A 27,343-nucleotide genomic window follows, 5' to 3' on the forward strand; every position below is an offset into this window, starting at 1 on the left:
AAAAATTGAAATATGGGACCTCTGCGGTAGACGACTGATAGAATATTTGTTTAACCAGCATAAATTTATCCTCAAGCTCTTGAATGCCATAGGATACGTGGTGTAATCTATTGTTTAAGCCAACATGGCTGGCGCCTTGGCCCATGCTTGAGACGCCATCTTGGGAATATGTCCACGAAAACAGCACACGAAAACTGCTTGGGCTGCCTGTGGTTAGATGGCAGAACAATAAAATCCCTTTACTCTTGGGAATTGAATTCTTTCTTATGTAAAACGATTGTATTGTTCCTGCCATCTAACATGGCTGCCGTCACGTGATGGTGCAAAGCCTCTATTACTCTTTTTGTTCCGTTCCTATCGATCTTCATTTTGGTGTGATTACTAGACAAGCTTTCATCATAGACCATATTTTACCTTGTGCATAATGTTCTCCCATTTCAGACGTCTAACTTCGTGTTGTTGTTTTTTTACTTATTTGTGCAAATATGTGCAATTTCTTACAAGGTTTATCAGGGATATATGGTATGCACTCTAGTAAACACTCATCTACTTAGTACTCTTAATGCTTTCGCGTCTAACTTCGTGTTTTTTTAAGTCAGCTTTAAATTAATTGTTTGAATGTGAGGTCATATGGATAACGACTTTCGGCTCTAAAACAGATAGTAGTTCTAGAAAGATATTTTCCTTAACAGCTTTATACTTTAGATCAGTAATAGTAGAAAGTATATTATGTTAGAAGTGTGTATTGTCACTTAATGTATTAACGAGACGCGTGGGTTTATATAGTGCCTGATATCACCACTTGCATCGTTAATGTTTTTTTAATTATCGTCTGATTGAAAAATATAAATGTATTAAGACAAGATATCTTTTTTTGAAAGATCGTTGAGAAAATAGGTGAAGCGGTAAATAGGTTTATTATTATTACTTCCTTCCTTTCTCCTGCCTTTTCTCCGTCTTTCTTTCTTTCTTTCTTTCATTCATTCATTCTTTCTTTCTTTATTCATTCTTTTTTTCTTTCTTTTTTTCTTTCTTTCTTTCTTTCTTTCTTTCTTTCTTTCTTTCTTTCTTTCTTTCTTTCTTTCTTTCTTTCATTCATTCATTCTTTCTTTCATTCATTCTTCCTTTCTTTCTTCCTTCCTTCCTTCCTTCCTCCTCCTCTCCGTCTCTCCGTCTTTCTTTATTTCATTCATTCTTTCGTTCTTTCTTTCTTATTTCTCTCCATTCTTTCTTTCTTTCATTCTTTCTTTCTGTCTGCATGTCTGTCTGTCTGTCTGTCTTTCTTCCTTCCTTTCTTTCTTCCTTCCTTTCTTTCTTCCTTCCTTTCTTTCTTCCTTCCTTTCTTTCTTCCTTTATTTCTTTCTTCTTTTTCCCTTTTTTGCTTCCTCCCTTCCTTCCTTCCTCCCTTTATTCATTCGTTTCGTTCCGTCTTTTTCTTTATTTTCTTCTCTGTCTCCTATCTTTCTCTCTCTTTTCCTTGCTTCCTCGCTAGAAGGTTTTCCAAGACGAGATTTCCATCACCAATCTAACGATAGGTATTATTGAAGCAGACGTACTTATGGCACAATTTACTGGACTTCAATGCATTTATACATACTCGTAAAAAGCTATATCAAGATACCGTTAGAACAATACCTCCTTATAATAGCACTTTACAACACTTAGGCTATTTTAGCTTTTTTAAAATTAAAAAACAAAAACACTCATAAAACCTGCATTCAAGTGTTCACTTACACATCAGAATCTCGCGATAGTGCTCGAGTCGCTCCAGATTTAATTCACTTCAGACCAGGCCAATGCGGTTGTTTAGTATGATAAGCTCCTCCAATAGAATATACCACAAACAGAAATTTTTTTAAATCGACTGAAAAATAGTTTTCGATGGCTTTGGTGAAGACTTAAAACAAGTTGCAGTAGATATTTTTCTTCGTAGCTGAATTTGTTCTCTTACGACATGTTGCCTAGATCATGTTTTTGAATGTCCATTTTAGTTTTTCGCAATTGCCTTAACGTTAAATGCTGTCTTCCTTGTTGGAAAAGGGTAGTCCGCAGAAATATGATAAAGTGGAAGGATTGTTTTCATTTGATAATTTAAATATATATATACAGCTAAGTTGCAAAATATCTGTGAGTGGTTTGACGTTTCTACTATATCTAGGGACAAGTAGTCAGAAATTTATATCGATTTTGAATTTTTTATTTATTTGGTGATTTAAAGAAGACCTATAGTTAAGTTACAAAATATCTGCGAGAGGGTATTCGTTTTTGAGGGTTCTTAGGCTGCGTTCGTAATGTATGGCAGAGGGAGGGGTGGGGCAGGTGAAATTGAGGAGGGATCGGGAAAATTTTGGTAAGAAAAAGGGGGGTATGGGCAAATTTTTATCAGAAAAATGGGGGGGATGCACAATTTTTGGAAGAAACTACAAGCCTTGCTTAGGGGGATTGTATTTTTTTTGTATGACTTTAAGGGGGGTGTTAAGAATTATTCTATTATTCTGGACATTTCAAATGTTCACCTCCCCCCCCTCTGCCATACATTATGAACGCAGCCTTAACTACCTTGACGGTTGACGCTTTATATTCACTCTCTATATATAGGGAAAAGTTGTCAGAAATAGTCAGTTATATATATGTTAGAGTGGAAAAATTGTTGAATTTGGTATAATAAAATACCTACAGCTAAATTACAAAATATCTACCGATTTGGTATTTAAAAAGATGACGATAAAAGAACCTATGAAAGAAAGGACTGTGAATATGTAAGACAAAGTATTGTCGTTTGTCATTGGAAGAGGATTTTTCAAATCGCGATTAAAATATCTGGCTGCAATCTGGTGTTTATTCAGCAGCTGTGCTAAACTAGCTGAAATCAAAGATAAATAAATAAATAAATATATACATGATATCCTTACCAGATTTATGGCAGTGACGAACGTAGAGAAGGGCAAAATTCACCCGGCCTCTAAACAACAGCATCCAAGCCGAACGAAAGGTGATTTGAATTCTTGTCTCTGTGTGCTTTGTGTTGGGTTTCTGGAGTGCTAGCCAGGCACTCTCATCCATCTGTTTCCAATTCCTGCTGAGCCAGTGTCTGTCTTATCGCTATATAACCAAACCATAAGGTATAACAGTTTCGTCATCACTACGCTTATTAGTGGCATCAAACCGAGTCAAGCAGCATATATATACCTAGATTATCGATAAGATTCTGAATTCAATATGTATAGTGTAACAGAGAAGGGGCCGGTGTTGGGAGGGTCGATGTTAACGGCTTAAAAGCTTCATTCATTCAACTTTCCAAATTTTTCAGTAATTGGGGCATTAAGGCTCGTTATCTGTATACAAAGGCAAGAGATAAGAAAACCGCCCTTTTTCTATTGGTTATCATAGATCATATATCATTTCGAAAAGTACCCCGAAAGCTAAACAAAGAGAGAAAAAAATATAAAAAAAGGCGTCTTCAGTTGCCCCGGGGGTTTTTAGGATAATTTAGCTGCTTCATTAATGTTTTCAAATATATTAATAGCTTTAAAAGGCCACAGATTCAAAATATGTTCTCTACACAACCTTAGATGTAGTTTCTAAGTCAGAGGGTTTATCGCTAACATGTAGTTCAGGAAAGACCCGTTGACGTCCGTAGTACAGCAGTGGTGTTACACACTGTTTAATGCAGGCTTTGATCTAAAAACTGCCAATCAATCCATTAGCAAGGCTAGTATCTTCATAGATTCAGGTCACCAGGCCCTCGGGCTCATGACATTGCTCGAATGCCTTTTTCCACAGGCAACCCATGTTTTGTTTATCTGATATTCACTCAATCAATATTAGCAACGTTAGTGTCTTCATAGATTCAGGTCACCAGGCCCTCAGGCTCATGACATTGCTCGAATGCCTTTTTCCACAGGCAGCACATGTTTTGTTTTGTTTTTCTGATATTCACTCAATCAATATTAGCAACGTTAGTGTCTTCATAGATTCAGGTCACCAGGCCCTCAGGCTCATGACATTGCTCGAATGTCTTTTTCCACAGGCAGCACATGTTTTGTTTTGTTTTTCTGATATTCACTCAATCAATATTAGCTAGTGTCTAGATAGTTTCATCCCTCGGGCTCATGACGTTATTCGAATAGTTTTTACCACAAGCAACGCACTCTTCGTCTTAAAGATGCTTTTTGAGTTCTAATATTATATTCTGAAATCTTAATTTGGACCTCAGACCTCCTCAGAATCCATAGATTTTTTTTTTTTTTTCCTCTTTGTCAGTTAAAGCAATAAATGAAATATCTCGATCGACGACCAAGGTTCCTTTGCGCTCCAAAGCCATCGGATCGTGAACACTATAACTTCAACATCCTATTTAAAAGTGTAAGCGAGAGAAATCCAAGAACGTCCACTGAAATCTAGAAAACTCGTGAAAACTTACATTCATTTCTCCAAAAAAGCCTTCAAATACTTTTTATGTTTCTGGTTTGCACCTTTGTAAAACAGCAGTTTAATATATGTTTATTTTTCATAGTCAGGTGCGGAATCGTCATTTTAAAGACTTGTTTACGCAAGGAAATAATGAAGTGAATCTTTACCCATCAAAATAGACGAAATAGTTTCTTTTTACTTAATAACCTACAGCAATTAAATTTTGTGCGAACAGTTTCATCTCTAATGGCTGACATCTGTGGAATCAAGTTGTTTCTAGAATTATTCAAATTTATAAGACTGGAGTTTCAGTTATTCTATCGTTCATTCTTTCTTTAGTTACCGAACTATGCTTCCGCTTATTTTTGAAAGTTTCTTTCATTTATTTCAGTTATCTTTGTTATGTCTAGTGAGAGTAACTTTTTACATAAATGCATGCATCTAGCTGTTTATTTTGTTTTGGAATATTAGGTTTCTGAATTTCCTTCAAGTACAGTCTTAAGCGACTTAAATTGTTCTTTGTTACATGTAATTAAGTAAATGGGGTTTACGTTGTGTCGTTCCGATATCCTTTAACAAACTTGATTGTCATAGGAAATGCTAATAATTGAGCGCGTTCTCATTAGTTTCCCCAAATATTGAAGATTGTGAGCCAAATTATTTTACCTAGAACATCTTTGTATTCTTCTCTTCCTGCCATTACAACATATTTCCGATAAACGTGAACCCTTAAGTATTCAAGTTTTTTGTATTTACGAACTGATATCGACTCAGCTACTGACTCGTAACCCCACTTCTGACACCAAAACTGCAATCTCGAATTGTGAAAAATAAACCCATTGTTTAACGAAAGCCTTTAGCACCTGAAAAAAGTGCTTCATTAAGAGTGTACATTTCATATTCTTTGACAAGAACATGACATTTTCAAACGAACTGACATTAATATTACCTAAACTATCTAACCACCTGACTCGTATCTTAGTTATTTTTGATGTATTCCAATATGTGTTTGCATAACCATAGAGTAGGAGGCTTCCTTTGTTTCCTTATTCCTTTCCTATATTTTCTTGTTTGCGTGGATTATTAAGAGCGGTGACCAAACCTATTACGTATATGCAATATCCTTTTGATTTTCGTGGAGTTGTTCAGCTGTTGGCTCGTATTTTTGTTCGCCGACTAGGGCTCGTTTGCAGATCTTGCCCAATGATATCTCGCAATAAAGAGTACAATGAATTAGTATAAAGCCGCTTGGTTTAAAAGATCCTGGTGTTATTAGTTGAGTGGTCTGTCGGGTAAAGTGGAAGCCTCCCAAATCTGATGTGTCAATTTGGTTGACCTCCGTAGACGAAGCAAGTTCTTGACATTTTTTTCTGGCTTGATTTTGAGATCTTCAGGTAAAGCTTCAGATTGATGTAGCAATTTTGCTTTGCCTCGAAATAGTTTTCTCGATATTTTTTCTGACTGATTTTGAGATCTTCCGCTCAAAGTGGAGGCTACCTGACCTTTTGCGCGGCTTCCGTAGAGGAAACAAGTTATCTACGTTTGTTCCTGGCTAGACTTTGAGATCTTCAAAGCAAGCGTTCCCGGTTTTCTCGTGCAAAAACAGAACAAAAACTATTGATTTTTTTTGGAGTGGTTTATTGAAAGTAAAGCAAGGCTCAGTTGCCCGCTGATTACCATGGATTTCCCTAATACAAGTGATCCTGCGGTCGCCACTTTAGGCAAAAATACCACCAACACCTTAGCGTGCCCGGAATCGAAAGACTCAATTTTTTCCAAAGGTTTAAAGATATTCTGGTACTTTGCTATAATTGGGCTGTCCTTGCTTGGAAATGCCCTGGTTGTGTGGGTCGTTCGGCGAACGGCAAGGATGCGCACTGTTACCAATTATTTTATCGTCAATGTCTCACTTGCAGATCTTTTGACCACCTTATTCAACATGTTACCAACATTGTTCTGGATCATACAGGGTGTCGATATCTGGTACATTGGCGGGACATTTGGCGAAGCTTTATGTAAGCTTTTCCAGTTCTTCCAATTGGTTTCCATCAGTTGTTCTGTTCTAAGCATGGCTGCTATCGCTTTTGATCGTTTCTTCGCGATATTTCGTCCGCTTAAGCGCACAATCTCCTTTCCTCGAGCCAAGCAGATAATCGTCGCGATATGGCTCGCGTCTATAGTTTTTTCCTGCCCGAATCTGTACGCCTTGAGGCTGGAACAAATTGGCGGTGTGGTTTATTGTGTGGAAAAGTGGTCACCATTGTTTGACGAAGCCAAATCCCCCTTGGCTTACACTATCGCGCTATTTATTGGCCTCTACGCCCTACCACTTTTCATAATAGCAGTTATTTATACTACAGTCATTATACGACTCTGGAGTCGCACGACCCCCGGACAGAACTCGATCACAAACCGTTCAAACAGGGAGCGAACGAATAAAAAGGTACTCAAGATGCTAATCACGGTGGTCGTGGTTTTTGCTGTTTGTTGGCTGCCATTGTACGTACGGATGTTCTTGCTATTCTCATTTCCTGTCAAGTACCTATGTGGACTACCCTATCATATGGACTTTATTACTTTATATCTCGGCCACGCCAATAGCGCTGTAAATCCCTACATATATGTAATTTTTAATGAAAATTTCCGAAAAGGCTTTAAAGCTGTAATAATGAAACAGCATCCGGAATCCGAGAGAATGAGTTCAACGAAGATACAAACTACGCCTTTACAACAAGAGAGGACCACACTGCTCCTTAAGCGCCTCAAAAAGAACGGCAAAAGCACGACAAAAACTGAGAATGATGGCCATTCTGCTTTTGTACGTGATAAAGACCCTGAGCTGGTCATAGAAGAACCGTCTTCTTCTCGTCATTGAATCGGAATCAAGAATATTTGAATTTGAATATGTGAGACTGTATTCTGTCCGGCATCACAAAGAAGCCGAAATGGTTATTGAAAATCTTTGTATCAGCTGGAATCCAAGCTTAATGACACGAGAAATTAAATCAATGTATAATAATTTTTAGAAAGTTATGATTTTTTCAGAGGTTTGAAACCCTTTGATATAGAGGACTGAATAAGAAAAGGACGAGATGAACAAGTGTTATCTTTTAGATCGCCATTGTACTTGACTATAATTCAGTAATACCACATTTCAAGGGTTTTTTTGAGCGTAACATTGATAAGGCTTTGGATGAGAACTTCTGTATATACTATCGTCCTGTTTAAGTTTTCTGCAAAAAGAGTCGAAAATTCTCCACAACATCGAGACTTTTGTTAGATGCGATTATTATTATTGTTATTATTATTATTATTATTATTATTATTATTATTATTATTTCGATCTCATTTCTTTTTCTCGAGGAAAAAAACCCCTAAAACACTGAGTAGTAATTTTGAAATACTTCAAACACAATGATCTTTAATTAAAATTCTTTAAAATATTGCTTTTCAGAGCTCATTTCTTTTCCTCAAGAAAAAAAAAAACCCAAATCAGTACTAAGTAAATTTTTGAAATTATTTCAAATACAAAAATCTTTAAAATTCTTAAGAAAATTTGTTTAATACTTTAAGCAGATTTTTTTCTTAAATTGGTCTAAAGAAAGAATAAAAATAGTAATAATGATTTCCGTCGTGATGTGAATCACAATTCACTGAAATATTTAATGATTGTAAAGTAGATTTTTGGATTCTAATAACTGAAACTCATAATATATCACCTAGTAAATATTAAATTATTGATTTAATCTTTTTTGTTTCTTTGTTGTTTGCTTTTCATAAAGTTTTTCCAGCCCAAAATTACAAACAAACGATTTTGAGATTGAATTTTCGTGTTGATGATATGTTGAAATGATCTACGCATGCGCGTAATTAACACTCTTAATCTTCGTCTAGTCAGTGTTATTATAAAAGAAAGCTTTTAAATCATGTTTTTATATTGCAATTTTTTATTCTAAACATGTTTTTCAAACCCTAATATTTCTTTTCTTTAATTTCCTAGTTCCATTTTTAACTTTTATCTTCATCAAGCCATACTTATTTCTTATGAATTTAACGGAAGCTTTTAATTTAAAATTAATAATTTTGCTATTAACATATTTTTGAAATCCATTTTTTTCTTATACTGTTATTGTCTTAGCTTTCCACATTTTATTTATAACTTTTTTCTCATTTCATTCATATTATTTTTTACTGTCTTATTTTTCTCTACTATGTTTTTTTCTACTCTTCCTCTTTAACTACCCTCTCCTGGAAACTTGTCATAGGCTACTCTAAAATATCATTTCAATGAGTTTTCTTTTGAAGATAAAATTGAGTCAAAAACCAGAAAGGCAACAAACGACAAGCTAACAATGAACCCCTAAACACTGTTGAATCATGTTAAACCTCGCAACAAAACAAAACAAAAAAAAAAACAAAAAAAAAATCATTAAATTTGTTTATTATTATTATTTTTGTTCCTTAATATTATAATGAAATCTAAACGTTTTTTTTTTTATCGAATTCCTGTGATTTGTAACATTTGTCTGAAAGGAATCTATTTCTGATCATTAAAGAAAAAAGACATCCGCACTAAATACTCGAGGTTTCGAATATTCTCTGTTGCTGAGGATTAGCCTCTTTTTTATGTAGATATTCATGTGTTCCAGCGAAAGGTCCGTGGGATTTCAGTGTTGTTATTGTTGAATTTGTGCATTCTTTACTTTACCGTTCGATTCTGTGAATATTTGTAAGCTGATACGAGGCTAACCCTGTGTAAATGAGTCTGTAATCGAGGAACACTGCGGTATTTAAAAACATCTATTGTGCTGGACAGGTGTATAGACGTTAAGGTAGCTTAGTACTCAGATACTCTGTGCGCACCGTGTTATCTTGCCTGCTCGTCTGTCTTAACACCAATAAATGAATATGAGGGGGGAGGGGAGAGTATCGAGGCTTGGCTACTTTCTTTTGACTAAACTTTAAAAAAAAAGCTTGACCGTTCCCTGTAGAAAAAGCAGCAAAAAACGGGGGTGGTGGGGGAGGGGGTGGTGTAGCAGTTGTTCGATTCCTGGACTAGACATCACATGTGAGCAGAAGTCCCTCCCTTGACTACAGGGTTTTTCTCCAGGTTCTCCGGTTTCCTCCTTCATACAAACCGCCTAGCAAGCTAATTTACGATTCGATCTTTGAGTAAAGAAGCCATGCTCTTGCTTCAAAGATTTTTATTTTGTATAAAAACGGAATTGAATTCGGCAAATTGTACCATTTTATTTTAAAACATATATAATTATTACAAAGGATAACTAAATTACTGAAAAAAAACTAGACAGTATTAAGTAGAGGTTTCCAAAGGGATTTTCAACACTCACGCATTTTTTTGACTGTGTCCTTAATTTTCAAACTCGCATGCCATTAGGAGTAGTTACTCAAAAAAAAATTTTAATCTTTAAAAAAATTAGGAACTACGTCACTTTTCGATGTGATGCATCGTGGGATGCATTGGGTGGCTAAATCAGCGCCCGCCAAAATATCCCATAATGCACTGCGCATTATGAAAACAGGATTCAGTAAAAAACATCATTTGAAAGAACTGCCTACTTGTTTCCGTGTCAACAAATTATCTTATCTAAATATTACAATTTATTTTTATTTATCACAGAATTTTAACCCTTTCTGTACATTATAGTTTTTCTCAGTTTAGATCTATTTTCATTTCTTTGAATATGAAGTAAATTTCTGGCTTTGTAAGTGAAATTTAAACGCCCACCTTATGATAATGTCTGCATTTTGCGAGAAACCTTCACCATGGGACTTTTCTGAGTTCGATAAACCGGATGCATTGTGGTCTAGCTTGGGTACAATTAACACCAGAAAACATTGGTACCGAGTATAGACCACAATGCACCATGTTTCCTATCTCAAATAAATTAGCTTTTAATTATTCAGGATGTATAATACTTCATGTATGTACAAACACGTGGATCGCCAAATATATTTATTGGTAGGAATCAAATAATACACCATAAACGACGTTCCTACCTTTTGTTGCCTAACATTGGTTACTGATGTGTTGGCAACAAAATCGCGAGAAGCAACATTTCGAATAGTGCCTTAATAACGTTTCATCCCCCCCTGGCTTTTTTAATATATGTTTAAACACATTCAGGTAAACTTGTTCTGAGAGGTAGTACTGAGATGTGCTCGGGAACGCAATAAAGTGACGTATCATGTACAATTTAATTTACCTTAACACCTAGAATTCTTGAATCACCTTCCTTTAGATTAACATAAATTTAACATTAAGAACGTTCAATATTTCTATCGATACCCTGAAACAACCTCTGGGCTGATCAAAGTCAGGGCATGGCTAACTCACAGATTGAACCCTGAAACAACCTCTGCGCTGATCTAAGTCAGGGAATGGCTAACTCACAGATTGAACCCTGAAACAACCTCTGCGCTGATCTAAGTCAGGGAATGGCTAACTCACAGATTGATCCCTGAAACAACCTCTGGGCTGATCTAAGTCAGGGCATGGCTAACTCACAGATTGAACCCTGAAACAACCTCTGGGCTGATCTAAGTCAGGGAATGGCTAACTCACAGATTGATCCCTGAAACAACCTCTGGGCTGATCTAAGTCAGGGCATGGCTAACTCACAGATTGAACCCTGAAACAACCTCTGGGCTGATCTAAGTCAGGGCCCGTCTAACTCACAGATTGAACCATAAAACAACTTCTGGGCTGATCAAAGTTCAGAAACACGGCCAATTCACAGATTGAATTTTGAATAAAATGGATATGGCCTGAATATATTCAGCTGATATAAGAATATGATTTAATTGTCATGACGAGGTTCATACGACGAGGTTCATACTGCGCGAAGTAGATCTGGGAGCGACTTTATTTATACTCGCTTTGTAAGAGACTACTGATGCAAAAAGTACAATAATACATCGTCAAAACATTATCGAAAAGATATTAACTGAATTATAAATCAGCGAGTGTTTCGCTTTTTATCTTTTCAATCGGTTTATTGTCCCGGTTTTAGGGATGTTGACTCTCTTGTCTCTCAGACAAGACGCGATTCTAACGATAAGTACAATATGTACGATATATCGAAAAAGCCTAGTACTCTAACCACGCAATAATACGGGTCTCTTTCTTTTGGTCTAGCGGACCTTTTCAAAATGAATCGAATTTAAAACCACCACATATTTAGCTATCTACACCATATATAACAACTAATATACTTCTCAACCAAGCTCAAACGACGAAATTTTTTTATAACGGAGAAAATTTAATAAATCTAAAAAAAAGAATCTTAATCCAATCTTTCGTATTTTGCCCGCAAATTAACAAAAAGAACCTCTCGCGAAATCAGATGCATATATACATATTTTTAAAACGCTTTTAGATCGTTTGTACCGCTTATTAAGTTATGTTTTCTAAAATATTTTTTGATATTTCCGATCATAAAATCATGTCTAACCCAGAACCTTCAATATTGATATGATTCTACATAAACTAACCTCAATAATTAACATGGGACACTAATCCTTAAATCGATTTTTATAAGATTTCAATTAAATCATGTTTTTCAAACATGATTTGCAAAGCTCTTTTTTTTTTTGAGATCTCCCGCCGTTAGCACCTCCCTTCCAATTCCAATATATATCAAAAACTTAACTTTGTTTTCAAAATATCCGGTAATACTTGGATTCCAAACCCTTGGAACACTATTTAGAAAGCTGTGTTTGTATTCATATCAAACATATGTCACAAGACGACTCACGAAATATCGAGAATCGTTTGTTTGCGGTCATTGAGTCAAGTATTGCGTCTTGATTAACTAATTTTTTTTAACCTTTTTTTTTTTTTTTTTTTTGTTGCGTCAAGTAATTTCTTCTTTTCTTTTGTGGAGCTTTGAAGATTTTTTCGCATGTTTAAATTTTTTTTATACACTCAACAGCATATCGATAATTTGTTTCTATAGACTCCTACATTGTCAGTCGATAATCCGTCGGCGACACATCGTATCGTTGACAATCAGTTAGTGAGTCGTTTAGGACCGGCCGATAATGAGTTTGACTTTAAAGATTTACTCCGATCTTCAGAGCAACTTCGGTAGATAAAAAAATCGCTTACAATCTTTACGGGCCTTGAAATCTTCCTACTAAATACAGGCGTAGGACGCTCACTTTCATTTTCCGCCGAATTTCCCGTTTGAATATTTCATATTCGTTTAACATTTTTTTCCATTCTTATATTTTTTTAATCCTTCTATCGATTAATTCAGTCGGTAAGCTATAGAGAAATATGCAGAGTCGTATGTAGAGGGATTTTCCTACACGTGGTATGATTTGAATTCTGTGTTTTTTTGATTTTCGCTTAAATAGAGAAATGGAATCTTATCCTACTATGGTCTTTTCATTGACTTAATCCGTTTCTAATATTTCCAATTTCCTTCAATACGATTCCTTAATATCTTTGATTTTATCTTGTTCAGTTCGGCTTAAGTCAGATCGTTTAATCATTGGCAAGAAAGACGTTATAATTACGTGTGTCAGCCCAAGGCTTGTCTCAAGACCACGAAAGGTTTTTACTGCCGCTTTTTCATGATTGCGTCCCATGGACGTATATTAGTAAACATAAGCATCTCAACAAGGTGATATTTTCATATGTTATAGTATATGAAGACAGGTGTAAAAACCAATTACAATGAATGTTGATTTCCCTGCAGCGATGATTGTGAAGGCGAAGAATACCTCACTTTTCTCGGCCTATGGGATCCGAGTTTAGTCCTCAAATCGTTGCCTACAAGAGCATCCTGCCGGCTTGCTATGGCGTCTGATCGAAATCGAACGAGTGAGATATTTTGAGTTGCGTTTGATTCATCATCAGCAGCTCCTTTCAACCCACACAACTGCGACAACCTTGGAAATAACTTGTAAAATACTTTCTGGAACTGGTTTCTAAACGTAGCATTGAAGAAATAATAAATTAAAGGCGTGATGGCAGAATTAGAGTGCGCGATTGAAAAGGCCAAGAAATAAAGATGCGGCTGTAGTGCGCATGGTATATTATTGGTAGACCCAAAGAAACCCAAAAACATTCGAACGTGGAATGTCAGCCAGCAGAGTGCAAAGGTAATGACAACCGTCATCAACATCTTGAGTACTTTCCTATTTGTCCTGCGCTTTCGTTGCATGTAAGTTGGAAGAAGCTCCGTGATTCCCTTGCCTCGGCCCCAGAGCTTGTGGATGATAATAGGATACACAACAGCCATTATTAACAGTGGAATAGCATAGAACAAGAGAAAAAGGATAACGGTGTAGGCTCTTGCTGCTTGTTCTTGATCGAATGATTCCGGCCAGCGTTCGTAGCAATAGTAGAAGTTATTTCTCTGCACAAATTTGATAACGTAAAGAAGAGGGGAGAGCGTCAGCAATGAAAAAAACCAGATGCAAAAAAGAATGACCTTAAGACGGTAGAAGGTGATGACTTTTTTGAAAGGTGTGGCAATGGCGAAAAGGCGATCAAAGGAAATGGCAACCAAGCTGAAGATTGCGCTTTCCATAGACGATCCATGCACCAGAGGGTTGATCTTACACACTATGACTGCTGTAACGACAGAGCGAAAGTTATTGAAGCCAGTAATGTTGACCATAGCGACGACAGGCATACTGACGCATGTAATAAACAGGTCGGCAACTGCCAAGTTAGCTATCAGATAGTTGGTGGTTGTACGCATTGATGGTGCACTTGATATTATGTAGATCACTAAAGAGTTCCCTATCACTGATACCAACATTATCAAAACATATGTTCCTCCCTTAAGAGCTCGCGACCAGTTTGGATCAGTGTATGGCGAGCACAGGGCTGTATTATTTTCCAGTATGCTACCAAAAGTTGAGTTTTCCATTGTAGTAGTTTGTACAGAGCTATGCTGCAAGCCTGTCCAGCGAAGTTGGTTAAAGAAGCGAAGCTCGTTCTTGGCCTTCTCCTTGGAAGTGATAACGAAGTCCTCAAACTTCAGAATATATTGTGTACTGATACTCAACCTAATTACTTATCGCTTTTATAGTTCGGAAATCAAGTTGTTTTGCGTTACTGAGGTCGCACAACCAGATGGTAAGCCTACAAAGACACCGTCATTTCTTGCAATCATTTACCACGCCAAAATCAATCACATTGGCTCATGTTGATTGAATCAGATCGTCGGATTGGATGGCAGTTTCTTTTATTATCGCAGCATGGCTACGATTCCACTATCTGTTTGACTCTATTCCCTGCAGGAGCCTTGGAATATGCTGCGAACTGTACCAACATGGAACAATAAATTTTCTGAACTTATTAAAATACTTCTATGAGTTTATTTTATTGATAGTTGGGGATTTTTTCAGGACACATCTAGTCAGTAATGCCTCGCGTCGTAGCTTGAGGCAAATGAATAAAAAGAATATGAATAATAGATAATTAAGATTTAGAAAGAAAGTTTTTGGGTTGAACATTATCCAGAATGCATGCAGTAGTGCCACAAGTTTGTTACCTTATCTTTATATTCTTATCAATAGAGTATATGTTTGAAGTTGTTTAAGATAGACAGGAGCACGCTTTATTTTTCAACGTGAATAGAAAACAGTTGGTATTGAAATTCATCTCTTACAACCGACCGGTTGGACGTCTAAATTGTGAAACACATTCACCACCAGTAATTAAATCTTTCCTTAAAATGCAAACATATTTTGCAGTTGTTTTCTTTTTCCTTTGTTCTTTTGTTCAATCTTTTTCTAATTTTCTTGTCATTTTTTCAGTAATTCATTTTCTTCTTTTGCTTTTAAATCGAAATTTACAATTTTTGACAATTTGACTCGAAAATCTTGAAACATAAAATATTAATATTGGAAGAAAAATTATGTTATTAGCCTTAGATATATTCTAAAAACTCATTTCATTCGAAAGAAAACCAATTAGTTTGTATTAATCAGCTTGATTTTTAGAAAAGCTTTTACCATGTTGGATTCATTTCCTTGCCAATCAACGACACTCCCAACCACTCGAAGAGCAAATCAAATTCAAACCAATAAATCAGTCCAACAATACACCGACTCCTTGTCTGATATGAGCTACTAATATAACTTAATTTCTATTCTCAGTCAATCCGCTAAGTAATATTTTTTCCAAAAAAAGATTAATTTTAGCCGCACAGTCTAAATCTGCCGCACGCATTCGTCTTCATGCATTTTAATACTCTTCGGCCTTTAAATGAATCCCTCTGATCTTCCCCTGTATAGAAAGTGAAAAGCTAGCGACATTATTTTTTCCTGTTTCGTACCCACACAATGCGGTTAAAAATGCATTTGAAGATAATTTTTTCAGTTGTGGTATGACCTAGAGTGTCTCTCTAGTCTCCACTAAGAGGGCCCGATCTGATGGGACATAACTAATTACGGCTACGGATAAGACTAGGTATGACCTCATTAGCACATCGTTTCCTTTTCTTTTTCAGTTATTCATGTAACAAATGTAGGTAAAAATACTAGGTGTTTTCTATTTCTAGCTCTCAACTTTATTGAACCCTGTAACAACCTCTGGGCTGATCTATGTCAGGGCATGGCTAACTCACACATCAAACCCTGTAACAACCTCTGGGCTGATCTAAGTCAGAGCACGTCTAACTCACAGATTGAACCCTGAAACAACCTCTGGGCTGATCTAAGTCAGAGTAATACAAAATGCTGGCTATGACGTAACATACACCCCAATAATTCTTGGAGTGCAACCACGTGACCGAAAAAATTCCTTAAATGAAATAGCCGCCATGTTGGTTGATCAAACAAGAGAAGCTTAATGAGGAATGCTTTGTCTAGTCAACCAACATGGCGGCTATGACGTAACATGCACCCCAAAAAAATCTTGGAGTGCAACCACGTGACCGAAAAAGATATTTTAAGATATAAATAACAATGAAATAGCCGCCATGCTGGTTGATCTAACATGAGACGCGTAATGATGAATGCTTTGTTATCGTCAACCAACATGGTGGGTATGACGTAACATGCACCCCAAGAATGAAGAATTAAGTAAGCATTTGATTTATGTACATTATACCACCTTTTCCCATAGTTTAACTATTTCTATCACGTTTTAATATTTCTATTTTGTCAATGTTCAGTTTATATCTTATTTGTGAAAGTTTTCAAGGTAACGTTATTGAGATTTGAAGCATTAATATCAGGTAAATTTGAAGGAATTTGCACTGATCTGTTGCAAAATGAAGGAAGCGGGTCTGCTTTACCCAAAACCTTTTTCAAAATACGTTTAGCACCTAGACGATAATCACGTCCATAGATAATATAAATCCACGGGGTGATACTACTGTTAGTATGCCCAAGAAAGCGGGCAAAGAACCAGAGGTTAATGGGTGGATAACAGTCAAAGTTATAGGTGAAAAGAATGACATGATATGGTAACCAGCAGGCCATAAAACACACTACCACTGTCATGAAGATTTTAAGCACCTTTTTCTTGGTTCGTTGCTGCATTTGTCTTCCACTATGCGTAGTCTGACCGGGAATCTTTCTCTTCCAGATCTTCCTGATTACGGCACCGTAGAGGATGGAGATAATGACCAGTGGAGCTGCATAAAGTATGATGAATAACGCAATAGTGTAGCTGTGTTCCATTTTGCTGGCTCCGAGGTCGTGGAACACGGTCCAGTCTTCGTAGCAGAAAAACTTGTTATTCTCATACTCTATAACATTGGCCACAACGAGTAAAGGAATGGTTACGACAAGAGAAACAATCCAAATCAAAAACATCATAACCTTGGCTTTGGTTAACGTGATAAGCCTTTTAAAGGGAATTAAGGTAGCGCAGAACCTATCAGTTGCTATGGCGACAAGTGTAAGTATGGAACAGGAAATTGACACATCTTTAGTATATTCCAACATTTTGCAATATATCTCCCCTCGGATCCCTCCAAAGTCAATGGCGTCGGTGCTTATGATTTGCTCCCTTGCCGCCACAGGCATCCCAAAGACTGTAATAAGCAAATCAGCAACAGCCATGTTTACGATGAAGTAGTGACTCGGCGTTCTCATCAGAGGGCTGGAATAGACCACCCACGTGACCAGACAGTTACCAATAACAGAAGCTATGATGATGATGACGTAAGCGATTGACGTAATCCAGATTTCTGCGCTGCTGAAGATATGAACATAACACGAATCTACAGAGCTGTCGTTGGACTCCATGTTATTCTATGCTGTTTCAAGAAATAAAGTTTCTTGTTCTTCTGTTTTCTTTAAGCCTAAAAATAAATGGAATAAACAAGATGAATGGTAAAAAATGTTGGGTGTAATAATCTTAATATTTTACTGATCACAGCCCAGTATTGGATCCATGGGTTAACAGACCAGTTTCGAATTCCAAATTACCGCTGTGTTCCTTGATTACAGACTCATTTAGACAGGGTTAGCCTCGTATCAGTGTTTGAATATTCACAAATACCAATCGTAAAGTAAAGAATGCACAGCTTCAACAATACAAACACTTCGAAACTCGACGGACCTTGACTGGAACACGTGAATATTCTGCACAAACTCGAGGCTAACCCAGTGCATATGAGTCTGTGATCAAGAAACACAGCGGTAATTTGGAATTCGAAACGGGTCTATTAAGACGATGGCTGTTTACGCTCAGTAGAATGAAACATTTGATCAGTTCAAATTATGGTTTTTCACCTTACAGCGCAGACACACTAATCGGGACAGACTTGAACAAAAATCAAGATAGAAAACACTTAAGCCAATCGGGAGAGAGCAAAATCCATATCATATTGCAGACCTCAGCCAATCATAATCTCTCATTCCCGAGGTTGTTGATAACATTTAAGATTTTTCTTAGGGCCCGGATGTACGAAGGGTGAATATCGTGTCCGACGGATAAATCCTTATCCAGTGGATAAATTTATTGGATAACAGCATCGACTTATCCACTGGATAAGAGTTTATCCGTCGCATACGATATCCACCCTTCGTACAACATGGCTCAGATATATAATCAGATCTCGGTAGCCCGGCTTCCATCTTTGCTCGTTCCGGATTCATTGGTTTAGGTTTGATTTAAGATCGATTGCTTCGTTTTCGTTCTACATCATGATTGGTTAACGTTGCACAGCATATCAGTGATTTAAAAAAAATAAAAAGAGAGTGCTTTTTCCCATTTGATTCATGTGGCGCACCGGATTCCTGCTATGGCCCGATCAATTTGCGTAGAATTAAAGTTATTCTAGATCTTTTCCTCTCCTGAAAACGATCTATTTAAAACTTCATCTGCTAGAAAGACCGGTTCATTAATTTTTAATTTTTGTTTCAATGTGTTTGAAATTTAGGACCATACTTCCAGACATCGAGTGCTGAACCGTCGTATGGCAGCGCGAAGCATTTACGGCTACGCCGGAGATTTCTACCCCGACACCGCTATCCGGAGATTTACAGACTGATCAGGAAGCTCGGCCGAAGCCTAAGGGAGAGGTTAGTCGGCCCCTAGACCGTAGATGATTAACCCCATGCTATGACCAGCATACTCGAAATTTTGTCAAATAACGCTGATGTATTAAACCGAATACCCAATCCTTTCCATGTGGGATGCGTTTTGGAAAAAAAACTACTATACTTTGCGACATATATCGTTCTGCGCAAACTCGGGGGTAAACATCCAAATTCAAGTCTTATTCTCTTATCTTAATTAGAGACTTTAACAGGTGACATTTTCCATTTAAAAGATAATTAAAAGATAAAAAAACAATTAAAAATATAAGCTTTCTGCTGAGTACACATGAAGTCGAAAGGATAATATCATGCAGTATATGAATTATATGAATACATGTAAGTCAGAAAGTTCTGGTATATCTATCTATTCATGCAAATAAATATGGCATGTTCTGTGGTAATTGTTTCCGAAAAGTGAAATTTTCGAGTCATTTCTGTTATCTCTCGTCCAGCCAAATAAATTTAACATCATAACAATTTGAACAAGATGTTTTAACTTTTTCGTGATTTCAGAAACGACTAGCCAATGTTATTTTTATAGCGGACGTTTTAGACTTTTAGAGTGTTTGTTTACACAATCAATGTGAATTTTCATTACCTTAATTAGAATGAAATCTTCTTACACCGTTAACTTGCTTTCCGGTTGCTTTGTTACGTAAAAATCGTTTTCTCTTCGCTTACACGAAACACTCTTTCGTATTTCGTTCTTCTTTCGATGCTTTGTTTCCCTCGAGTTTAAATGAAAAGTATTCCAGCTCCTTATTTCCCAATGAATTCCAATTATCCGTATAAGTTAGTCGTGCCCTGACTCAAAACTACCTTCTGTCAAATATAACTAAATATCACTCTGATGGATTTTAATTTTGATTGCTTCATTTTTGAAAGTGCTAATAGATGTTTAAAATCAAAAACCATGGTTATATACAGCATCGCCAAAGCAAACCAATTAGACATCTGCTACACAAAAGCTTTTATTTTTTATTCCTCGAGTGCCTTTTCGATAGTGAGTCATCTGTGTGTACAGGTTCATCAAAACACTTCTAAACTTTTTTCATTTCTAATTCTAACTTGCTTTGCGTGATCTATATTGGAAGATAATTGAATTTTGTCGTGTGTTTTTTTTTTTTTTTTTTTTGTGTGCTATTATTAGAGAGTTTAAGACTCTCGTTTACGGCAAACGTGAAACGTCAGTTGACCATTATAAAATTCTTTAAAATTAGTGAAAAGGAATCGCAAAAATTTCCAAGTAGTAGATAAACAAAAGAGTACTTGTCTTTGTCGAGAAGGATTGCAAAACAATGAAAACGTGGTCACGTTTGCCGTTTGCGGGAAGAAAAAACGTGAATCTTAATCTGCCTATTGGCATATCGATTACGAAAGCTGGATTCCCATTCATCTATTCATCCATTCATTCATTTATTCATCCATCCATCCCATCCCATCCCATCCCATCCCATCCATCCATCCATCCATCCATCCATCCATCCATCCAATCCCTTAACTAAGCTTATGAATTCTAGTTATATACTTTATAAATCCTGTTAATATCAGTAACCAGCCTAGGTATAGAATACCAATAAGAATTTTCCCAGCGTGGCCACGGCAACATCCAAACCCTAAGTGTTTTGCCATTGTCGCCTAATTTTGATTCAAGGTCATTTATTATTTCAATCATCAGATGCGTGCAGGTAGACTGCCCGTTTTTCCTCATCCTTGCACGCTATACAAATTATGGCTATTTCCGTAAAAGTCGTCGAAGCCAAAGGCGATACGAGATAAGCGATAAGAAATAGGTCATTCCATCATGTCCAAGATCCAAGAATAGCCCGAATTGAGTTTTTGCTTTTTATTTTTGTCAATGACAAAGAGGTTAGTTTTGTGGTGTTTAATGTCGTTCGTAGTCGACAAACCATTCTTAAAGACTTCGATTTCTTTTCTACTTGGAGTGACCTATTGGATCAAATTCAGTTTAGCAAGTTAGGTTTTGCGAAAGGAGAACAACGAGAGAGAACCCCAAAAAAAAGAAAGAAAAAAAAGAAAAAAAACTCGAATCAAGGGAGAGAGATACCCAATTATACTGAATTCTACTCACATCTGATGCCGATTCCAGAAATCCAACCGCTAGAGTGGGAGGCGAGTGAACTATACTTCTATTCCTCAATATATTTGACTTTGTAATATTTAGTTGTTTTATTCCAGGCAAAAAATCTTCTCACTTTGTCGTTTCATAAAACTTTCTAGTGCTACTTTCAAATGCAATAATCCATAAGAAATTCAAGGTTTCTTCTATTGATGTGAGGTGATGTTGATCGTACGAATGTCTGAATCTTATGCTCAGTACAACATGATTCGCGCGACGTCACATAGTCATATCTTCCACTATAATGATCAATTATAATGCTAATACAGTTAAGATGACTTCCTATACCCTGCAGCACCAACGGTTGTGTATGAGAAGACACATGAATATGAATACAACCCAAACAAAGAATCTCATTCTTAAGAGAATGACAAGTGGTCTGAAATGGGAAAACACTTAACGCCCAAGGCAAAGAGGATTTTAGCAGATCTTGTTAAAAGGGGTAATATTGACACACCTAACTAAATTCAGTGAATTAGTTGAAAAACCTTTTCCAGATTACGCCAGATCTTATATTGATGTTAAATACTGAAATGTTTTATGGCTTCTTGTCGCGCTCTTCATTTCCGAACCTTACAAGACAAAAGGATAGCATCCAAATAACGGTTCTCTGAATTAAAACGTTCACAGGTGCTGCAAACAGCGCGACAAAGGAAAGAAGAAACCGCCAAAACTGATATTAATTTCTTCAAGAGTTTATAATAAATAAAAAATAATTAAACTGGGAAAGTGTTCATAATCACGAGACGTTTTTAATGGATTGTAGGGGGGGAAACCTTTAGTTTTGTCGAGCACAAACAACCGCTGGGCTGATCTAAGTCAGAGCATGGCTAACTCGCAGATTGAACCCTGAAACAACCTCTGGGCTGATCTAAGTCAGGGCACGTCTAACTCACAGATTGAACCCTGAAACAACCTCTGGGCTGATCTAAGTCAGGGCATGGCTAACTCACAGATAGAACCCTGAAACAACCTCTCTGGGCTGATCTAAGTCAGGGCATGGCTAACTCACAGATCAAACTCTGAAACAACCTCTGGGCTGATCTAAGTCAGGGATCAATAAACCCTAATTAATTTTGGCCTAGTTTTGTGTAATGACTTTGTTTTTCAGTTTGGCTCAAACTGTGATCTATTCCATACGAGGCGGCCAACTTCAAGAGAGTCACGCCTTTCAAAGATCATAGCGAATAATACTAACTATAACCACTCGATCGTTCGAATTAATGTAGCCCGCTTTATCTTATTTTAACAGTTTATCCTCTTTTTTATAGCAAAAATATGCCATCGTGGCTTGCAGGTCTTGATGATTGGTAGCCGATGATTCGTCACTTCTTTATATTGCTTTATAGTTGATCATGAGAATGAATAAGTTGGTTTTCTATTTACGAAAAACGAAGCCAAAACCAGCTGTTTTCAGTGGAACTATGACTATATCTTTTATTCTTACTTCAAATCATCATAATCATAATAATAATCCAACCACGCAGTAATCAATAATAAATAGGCTAGAATGTTCATTATATTCCTTCGTACAAACAAATTCTCAATTGTATAATTACAAACGCGCCTCTGAAAAATTATTTTAAAAACTACTTTTTTTTATGACGTGAAAAGAAAGTAATTTAGATATTGGACTGAATTTTTCTTTGCCACAAGCAAATTAACGAAAGTGATTTTGCGCTATTTTTAACTCGGACACTTACTCACCTCTATTTCTCTATTTCTCTATTCATGTCAGTGTCAAAAACGTCTTTCTCAACTGAGAATTTGAAGTTTTTGGCAACTTATATAAGTCTTTATGCAATTTATAGATAACGTCATTTATCTACATCCTGCGATCTCGATTTCAAGCTTATTGACAATTTTATTGATAAGGAATTTGTAGATATTGAAATTAAAGAAAAAGTCTATAAATATTCAAATGTTTGCTAAGTTTCGCTTAATTTGTTGTATTTAGAGATGTATAAGTGAAAGGAAGCTTTGCAAAACTTCATGGTTTGGATTAGTTTTGAGGCGGTGAAAAGCTATTTGTTATGAAGTATTTAAACCCGATTTTCTAATATTTGATGAGACATATATCTGAGATAAATCATGGATGTGTACGGAGTTGATTCTAATTAACATACTCTGTACAATATATTTTCTTTTTCTTTTGCCGCAGTATCCTTAATATCCAGAGCCTTCAGTAACTGAATAGTATATATGCAGGTTATTTTGATGTATTTTTCCTCCTGAAGCATTCGATCTTTCAAATATCCCGTTTGTTTTACAGCCAAGAAAACGCTTAGGTTTTTTGGCCCTTAAAACCTTTTTTAAAAATGCATATCAGTTCGACTCTGTTCTCCTCTTTTTGGCTGCTCTTTGCCCTAATGCTCCCTTCCCTTCCCTTCCCGTCTCTTCTTTTCTCTTCTCTATTTTCTTTTCTTCTCTCTCTCTTTTTTTAATTCACTGACTCTTTCTTAAGGTTAATAATTACATTTTTTTTTCTTATCGCTAAACTCATTTCATCATTTACAAGTTAGTGAAATCATCAATGATCTGAGAAACGAGTTTCCAATGAGTTCCTTAATTGCAATTTATATCTACTTTGACCTGCTCGAAAAAGTGGTCAGAAACTACCCCCAGCCACGCGCTATCAGACTGAAATAATTCTACTTAAAAAATTGCAATTTGGCTGATAAACATTCTTCACGAAGACACGAAATTCCGTTTATTAACTGAAAGCCAGCTATAAAATGTCAAATTCTTGTCAAAGAAATGAGTTTATGAATGATTGCCTTGGGCAAATAATTTGTAATTATCGATGAACGAGCTACTCTTCTCTAGAGTAAATAAAATGTACCTTCCTTACATCTGACCGAGTGGAGTAAATAAGAGCCTAGGTCGAGACCTACTATGAAGTCATTTCAGGCTTGCGAGTTTCTCGAACTCTTGTAGCCTTCAATTTTCTCGTGTTATTTGTTCTCTTAAGTATGATTTCTTTGTTAAATAGAGATGCTTGTGAAGAGACATTGATATGAATGAGACTCAGGGATGCTATTCTCAAGGGAATGAGACGTGCATGGTCTGAAATGAGAAAAACATTAATGGAATCGGTTTTTGTGTTTTTTTCTTTTTCTTTTTCTTTTTTTCTATCTTTAGTGCTGCAGTTCTGCAAATGATACTGTTCTTCGTGTAATATGTTCATCTTTAACAAAGATTTCGTTCGTAAAGCTTTTATTTCGATGCCCAGCAATAAGATCCGGCGTGTCGTCTATAATAACCAACCCATTCATCTCTTGCTTTACGTCATTACCATTCTCGTTTGCCATCGGCTGATTTTTTACTTCCAAGTCATAAACTTTAAATTCCTTCAGTTTTACCCCATTAGCAAAGCTGACTGGTGGCTCAGAACGACTGGAGTAGTAAGCAGAAGTCCTGTGACGTATGTTTTGGTTGGAATGATTTGTAATGGTCTGTATACAAGGGCTGATTGACGCGGTCAGGTACCTTCTAACACCAATATCAAAGAAAACAAAAATACAAGGACTTATGGCACTGTTGGAGTATGCCAAGAATTTAGCCGCAAAATATAATTCAGCCGGTGCCCCGCAGGCTTCATAGGGTGGATGGAAATTGTCAAGGAAGAAGAACAGATGGTATGGAAGCCAACAGAGCGCAAAAGCCAGTACGATCGCTATTAACATCTTAAGAACACGCTTCTTGAGTTTGGCTCTTTGTTGGCGACGCTCAGGTGTTCTGTGATCACCCGGGATGGTTTGATTCCAGAGGCGATACATCACGGCGGCGTAAAGAAAGCAAATCAAGGCCAAAGGAATAGCGTATAAAAGGACGAAGGTTGCAGTAGTGTATCCTCTTGATGCGGCAATATCGCTGGAGCCAAATGCAGGGCTCCATTGCTCGGAACAGTAGAAGAGACCATGGTCTTCAACAATCTTGTTAGCATAAAGTAATGGTGACGCAACGATTCCAGCGACGACCCAACAGACCAGTATGACGTACTTTACGTTCTTTAGAGTAAGGTACTTTTTGAACGGGTAAAAAATTGCGCAATATCTCTCAATAGCGATTACAATCAAGCACATTATTGAACAGAACGTCGAGATATCTTGGCTAAAAACTAGAAGCTTACACACCAGATTTGCAAGTGGTTGTTCAAAGGGTAGAGCTTCGGAAGATGTGACAACTTCACTAATCATATTAGGCATGTTCACAGAACCAATCAAAAGATCAGAACATGCCATGTTTGCAACTAGGCAGTTAGTGACACTTCTGATTCGTTGTTTCTTCCTGACGATGAAGATAACGAAACAGTTGGTAACAACTGCAACCAGTAACACCAAGATACAGGCGATTGTTTTGATGACTTGTTCTGCTGAAGATCCCTGTTTTGCTGCCGGACACATGTCGTCGTCCATTGGGAGGAGCGTATCGTTGTCTGTTGTGTTGGATGTCATCTTGGTTTCTTAAAAAGTACACCTTTAAAAAAGACATTTTGAGTAAGAAAATTAAAACTTTGTAAGACGATCAAGTTTCGATGAAGATTTCGTATTAAGGCCCCGTGCACACATATCCGGAAATTTTTGTACCCGCATATTCTTTTTGCGGATACGTGTTGCGTCCACATGTATCCGTATCCGCAAATTTTCGAAAACGGTCCCCAGAGTGGAAATTTTTGAATACGCTCCGAATACGGATACGTATGGACGGTCGTATCCGCAAATTTTCCAATACGATGACGTAAACACGATTTTGCGCATGCTCAAGAAAAACTATCCGTCAAAGGGACTAGGCACTAGTGTGCATTAGGGCGGATCAAGAAATTTCCGGATCCGTGTGGACAGCGAAAACGATTCGAAAATGATTCCAATATGCTGCGTGTGGACGCGAACATTTTCGTATCCGCAAATTTTTTTTTGCGGATACAAAAATTTCCGGATACGTGTGCACGGGGCCTAAGACTAAAATAGAATTCAACTATTACAAAAACGGTTGGTGACGGTTTTTTTTCTTGTTGCAGCATGTTTTTCCAGCATATTCTCTTTTGTTTTGACAATTTAAGCTCTGTGAGCAACATTTAAATGCAATATGCAACAAAACCTGTTTTGAAATGGCTGCATTTCATATAGTGAATTTGTATGAGAAACGAACCGCCAGAGTGACAAGATCTTGATAACCCAATACCATTATGGCATACAAATCATAACATATTCAAATCTATATTTAGTGCAATTTCTCTTCTGTTGCATATTGTAAGCTGAAACTTTGCCTTCTTACTAATATTGAGGTGCTTTTTATTTCTGTCGTTCATTTTGGAACAACTGGTTAATTTAGGGAAGAATCCGCCACTGGCTATTAACTGTACCTTCGTAAAAACAAGGACATTTTAAGTGCAGTTCTTCTATATTTACGCCATTAACTCCGACATGCACAGATTTTCATGTAAAAATATAATTGTGGTTTATTTTGATTTTTGGGAATGGAGGAAAACGGAGAGCCTAGAGAAAACCCTTGGTGCACATGAGAGAAACAACAAGCATACGGCTGTAAGTCGTTAATTAGGCAGATTAAGATTCCCGTTTTTCCTTCCCGCAAACGGCAAACGTGACCACGTCTTCATCGTTTCCCTACATTTCACTTTACCTTTTGCAAACCTTCTCGACAAAGACAAGTATTCTTTTGTTTATCCACTACTTGGAGATTTTTGCGATTCCTTTTCACTAATTTTAGAGAATTTTATAATGGTCAATTGACGTTTCACGTTTGCCGTAAACGAGAATCTTAAACTCTTTAATAATATATGTTATTTTTAACATCAACATGATAAGAAATCTTTTCACGTATTTTTTATCACACATTTAACGTTAATACCCGATCTTTATTGCCTTATTACATTGAAATAAGAAAGTAGCCCTTTTGACAAACAAGTTTTAAAAACTGAAAACATAGTACTGAGCAAATTCGTATTTTAGCTGTTATTTTTATTATATTTTTAATGGTAATTGTCGGTAGCTTGATACGTTAGGACTCCTGGTCTTTAGCAGCAGTTAGGTGGACTCGCGAAGCGCCGACAATGCCAAAAATCACAAGTCGAAAAAACCCACCCCCCCCTGGGGTTTTTGGGGGTCGGTAACCCGCGGAACAGGGGGTCTTGCGCGATCGGCCGACAGCGCGAAAGGTGCCTAACTGCTGCTCTGTTGGGGTCGCAAATGGAGGGAAAGATATTCTTTAGATATACATGGCATCCGT

The 27,343-nt window shown here is 36.8% G+C and overlaps 5 protein-coding genes across 8 annotated transcripts in view; 2 read left to right on the plus strand and 3 right to left on the minus strand.

The window, feature by feature from the left end:
• LOC116308506 (ufm1-specific protease 2) overlaps nucleotides 1-17,129 on the plus strand; it is a 34,929-nt gene extending 17,800 nt beyond the window's left edge. Inside the window, exon 6 of the mRNA XM_031718943.2 lies at nucleotides 16,991-17,129. Within this exon, the coding sequence (XP_031574803.1) occupies nucleotides 16,991-17,000 (10 nt within the window). The 3' untranslated portion in view covers nucleotides 17,001-17,129. The remainder of the gene's footprint in view (nucleotides 1-16,990) is intronic.
• On the plus strand, nucleotides 5,481-7,692 carry LOC116308504 (substance-P receptor-like). The gene has a single exon (XM_031718941.2). It carries the CDS (start codon nucleotides 6,092-6,094, stop codon nucleotides 7,286-7,288), a length of 1,197 nt encoding a protein of 398 aa, XP_031574801.2. The 5' UTR covers nucleotides 5,481-6,091; the 3' UTR covers nucleotides 7,289-7,692.
• On the minus strand, nucleotides 10,844-14,518 carry LOC116308501 (tachykinin-like peptides receptor 86C). The gene has a single exon (XM_031718934.2). It carries the CDS (start codon nucleotides 14,319-14,321, stop codon nucleotides 13,113-13,115), a length of 1,209 nt encoding a protein of 402 aa, XP_031574794.1. The 5' UTR covers nucleotides 14,322-14,518; the 3' UTR covers nucleotides 10,844-13,112.
• On the minus strand, nucleotides 15,876-17,655 carry LOC116308505 (neuropeptide FF receptor 2-like). The gene has a single exon (XM_031718942.2). It carries the CDS (start codon nucleotides 17,653-17,655, stop codon nucleotides 16,576-16,578), a length of 1,080 nt encoding a protein of 359 aa, XP_031574802.1. The 3' UTR covers nucleotides 15,876-16,575.
• A 6,575-nt stretch (nucleotides 17,656-24,230) lies between these two features.
• Nucleotides 24,231-27,343, minus strand: part of LOC116308475 (RYamide receptor-like) — a 39,440-nt gene continuing 36,327 nt past the window's right edge. For all 4 annotated transcript variants that reach the window (XM_089031519.1, XM_089031518.1, XM_089031516.1 and 1 more), the window contains exon 3: nucleotides 24,231-25,573. In XM_089031519.1, the coding sequence (XP_088887645.1) occupies nucleotides 24,232-25,551 (1,320 nt within the window). In that variant the 5' untranslated portion in view covers nucleotides 25,552-25,573 and the 3' untranslated portion in view covers nucleotide 24,231. The remainder of the gene's footprint in view (nucleotides 25,574-27,343) is intronic.

This window comes from Actinia tenebrosa, unplaced genomic scaffold (genome assembly GCF_029948245.1).
Source record: "Actinia tenebrosa isolate PJP-AT-01 unplaced genomic scaffold, QUT_ActTen_1.0 PGA_scaffold16__25_contigs__length_10494907, whole genome shotgun sequence".
Taxonomy (NCBI): Eukaryota; Metazoa; Cnidaria; class Anthozoa; order Actiniaria; family Actiniidae; genus Actinia; species Actinia tenebrosa.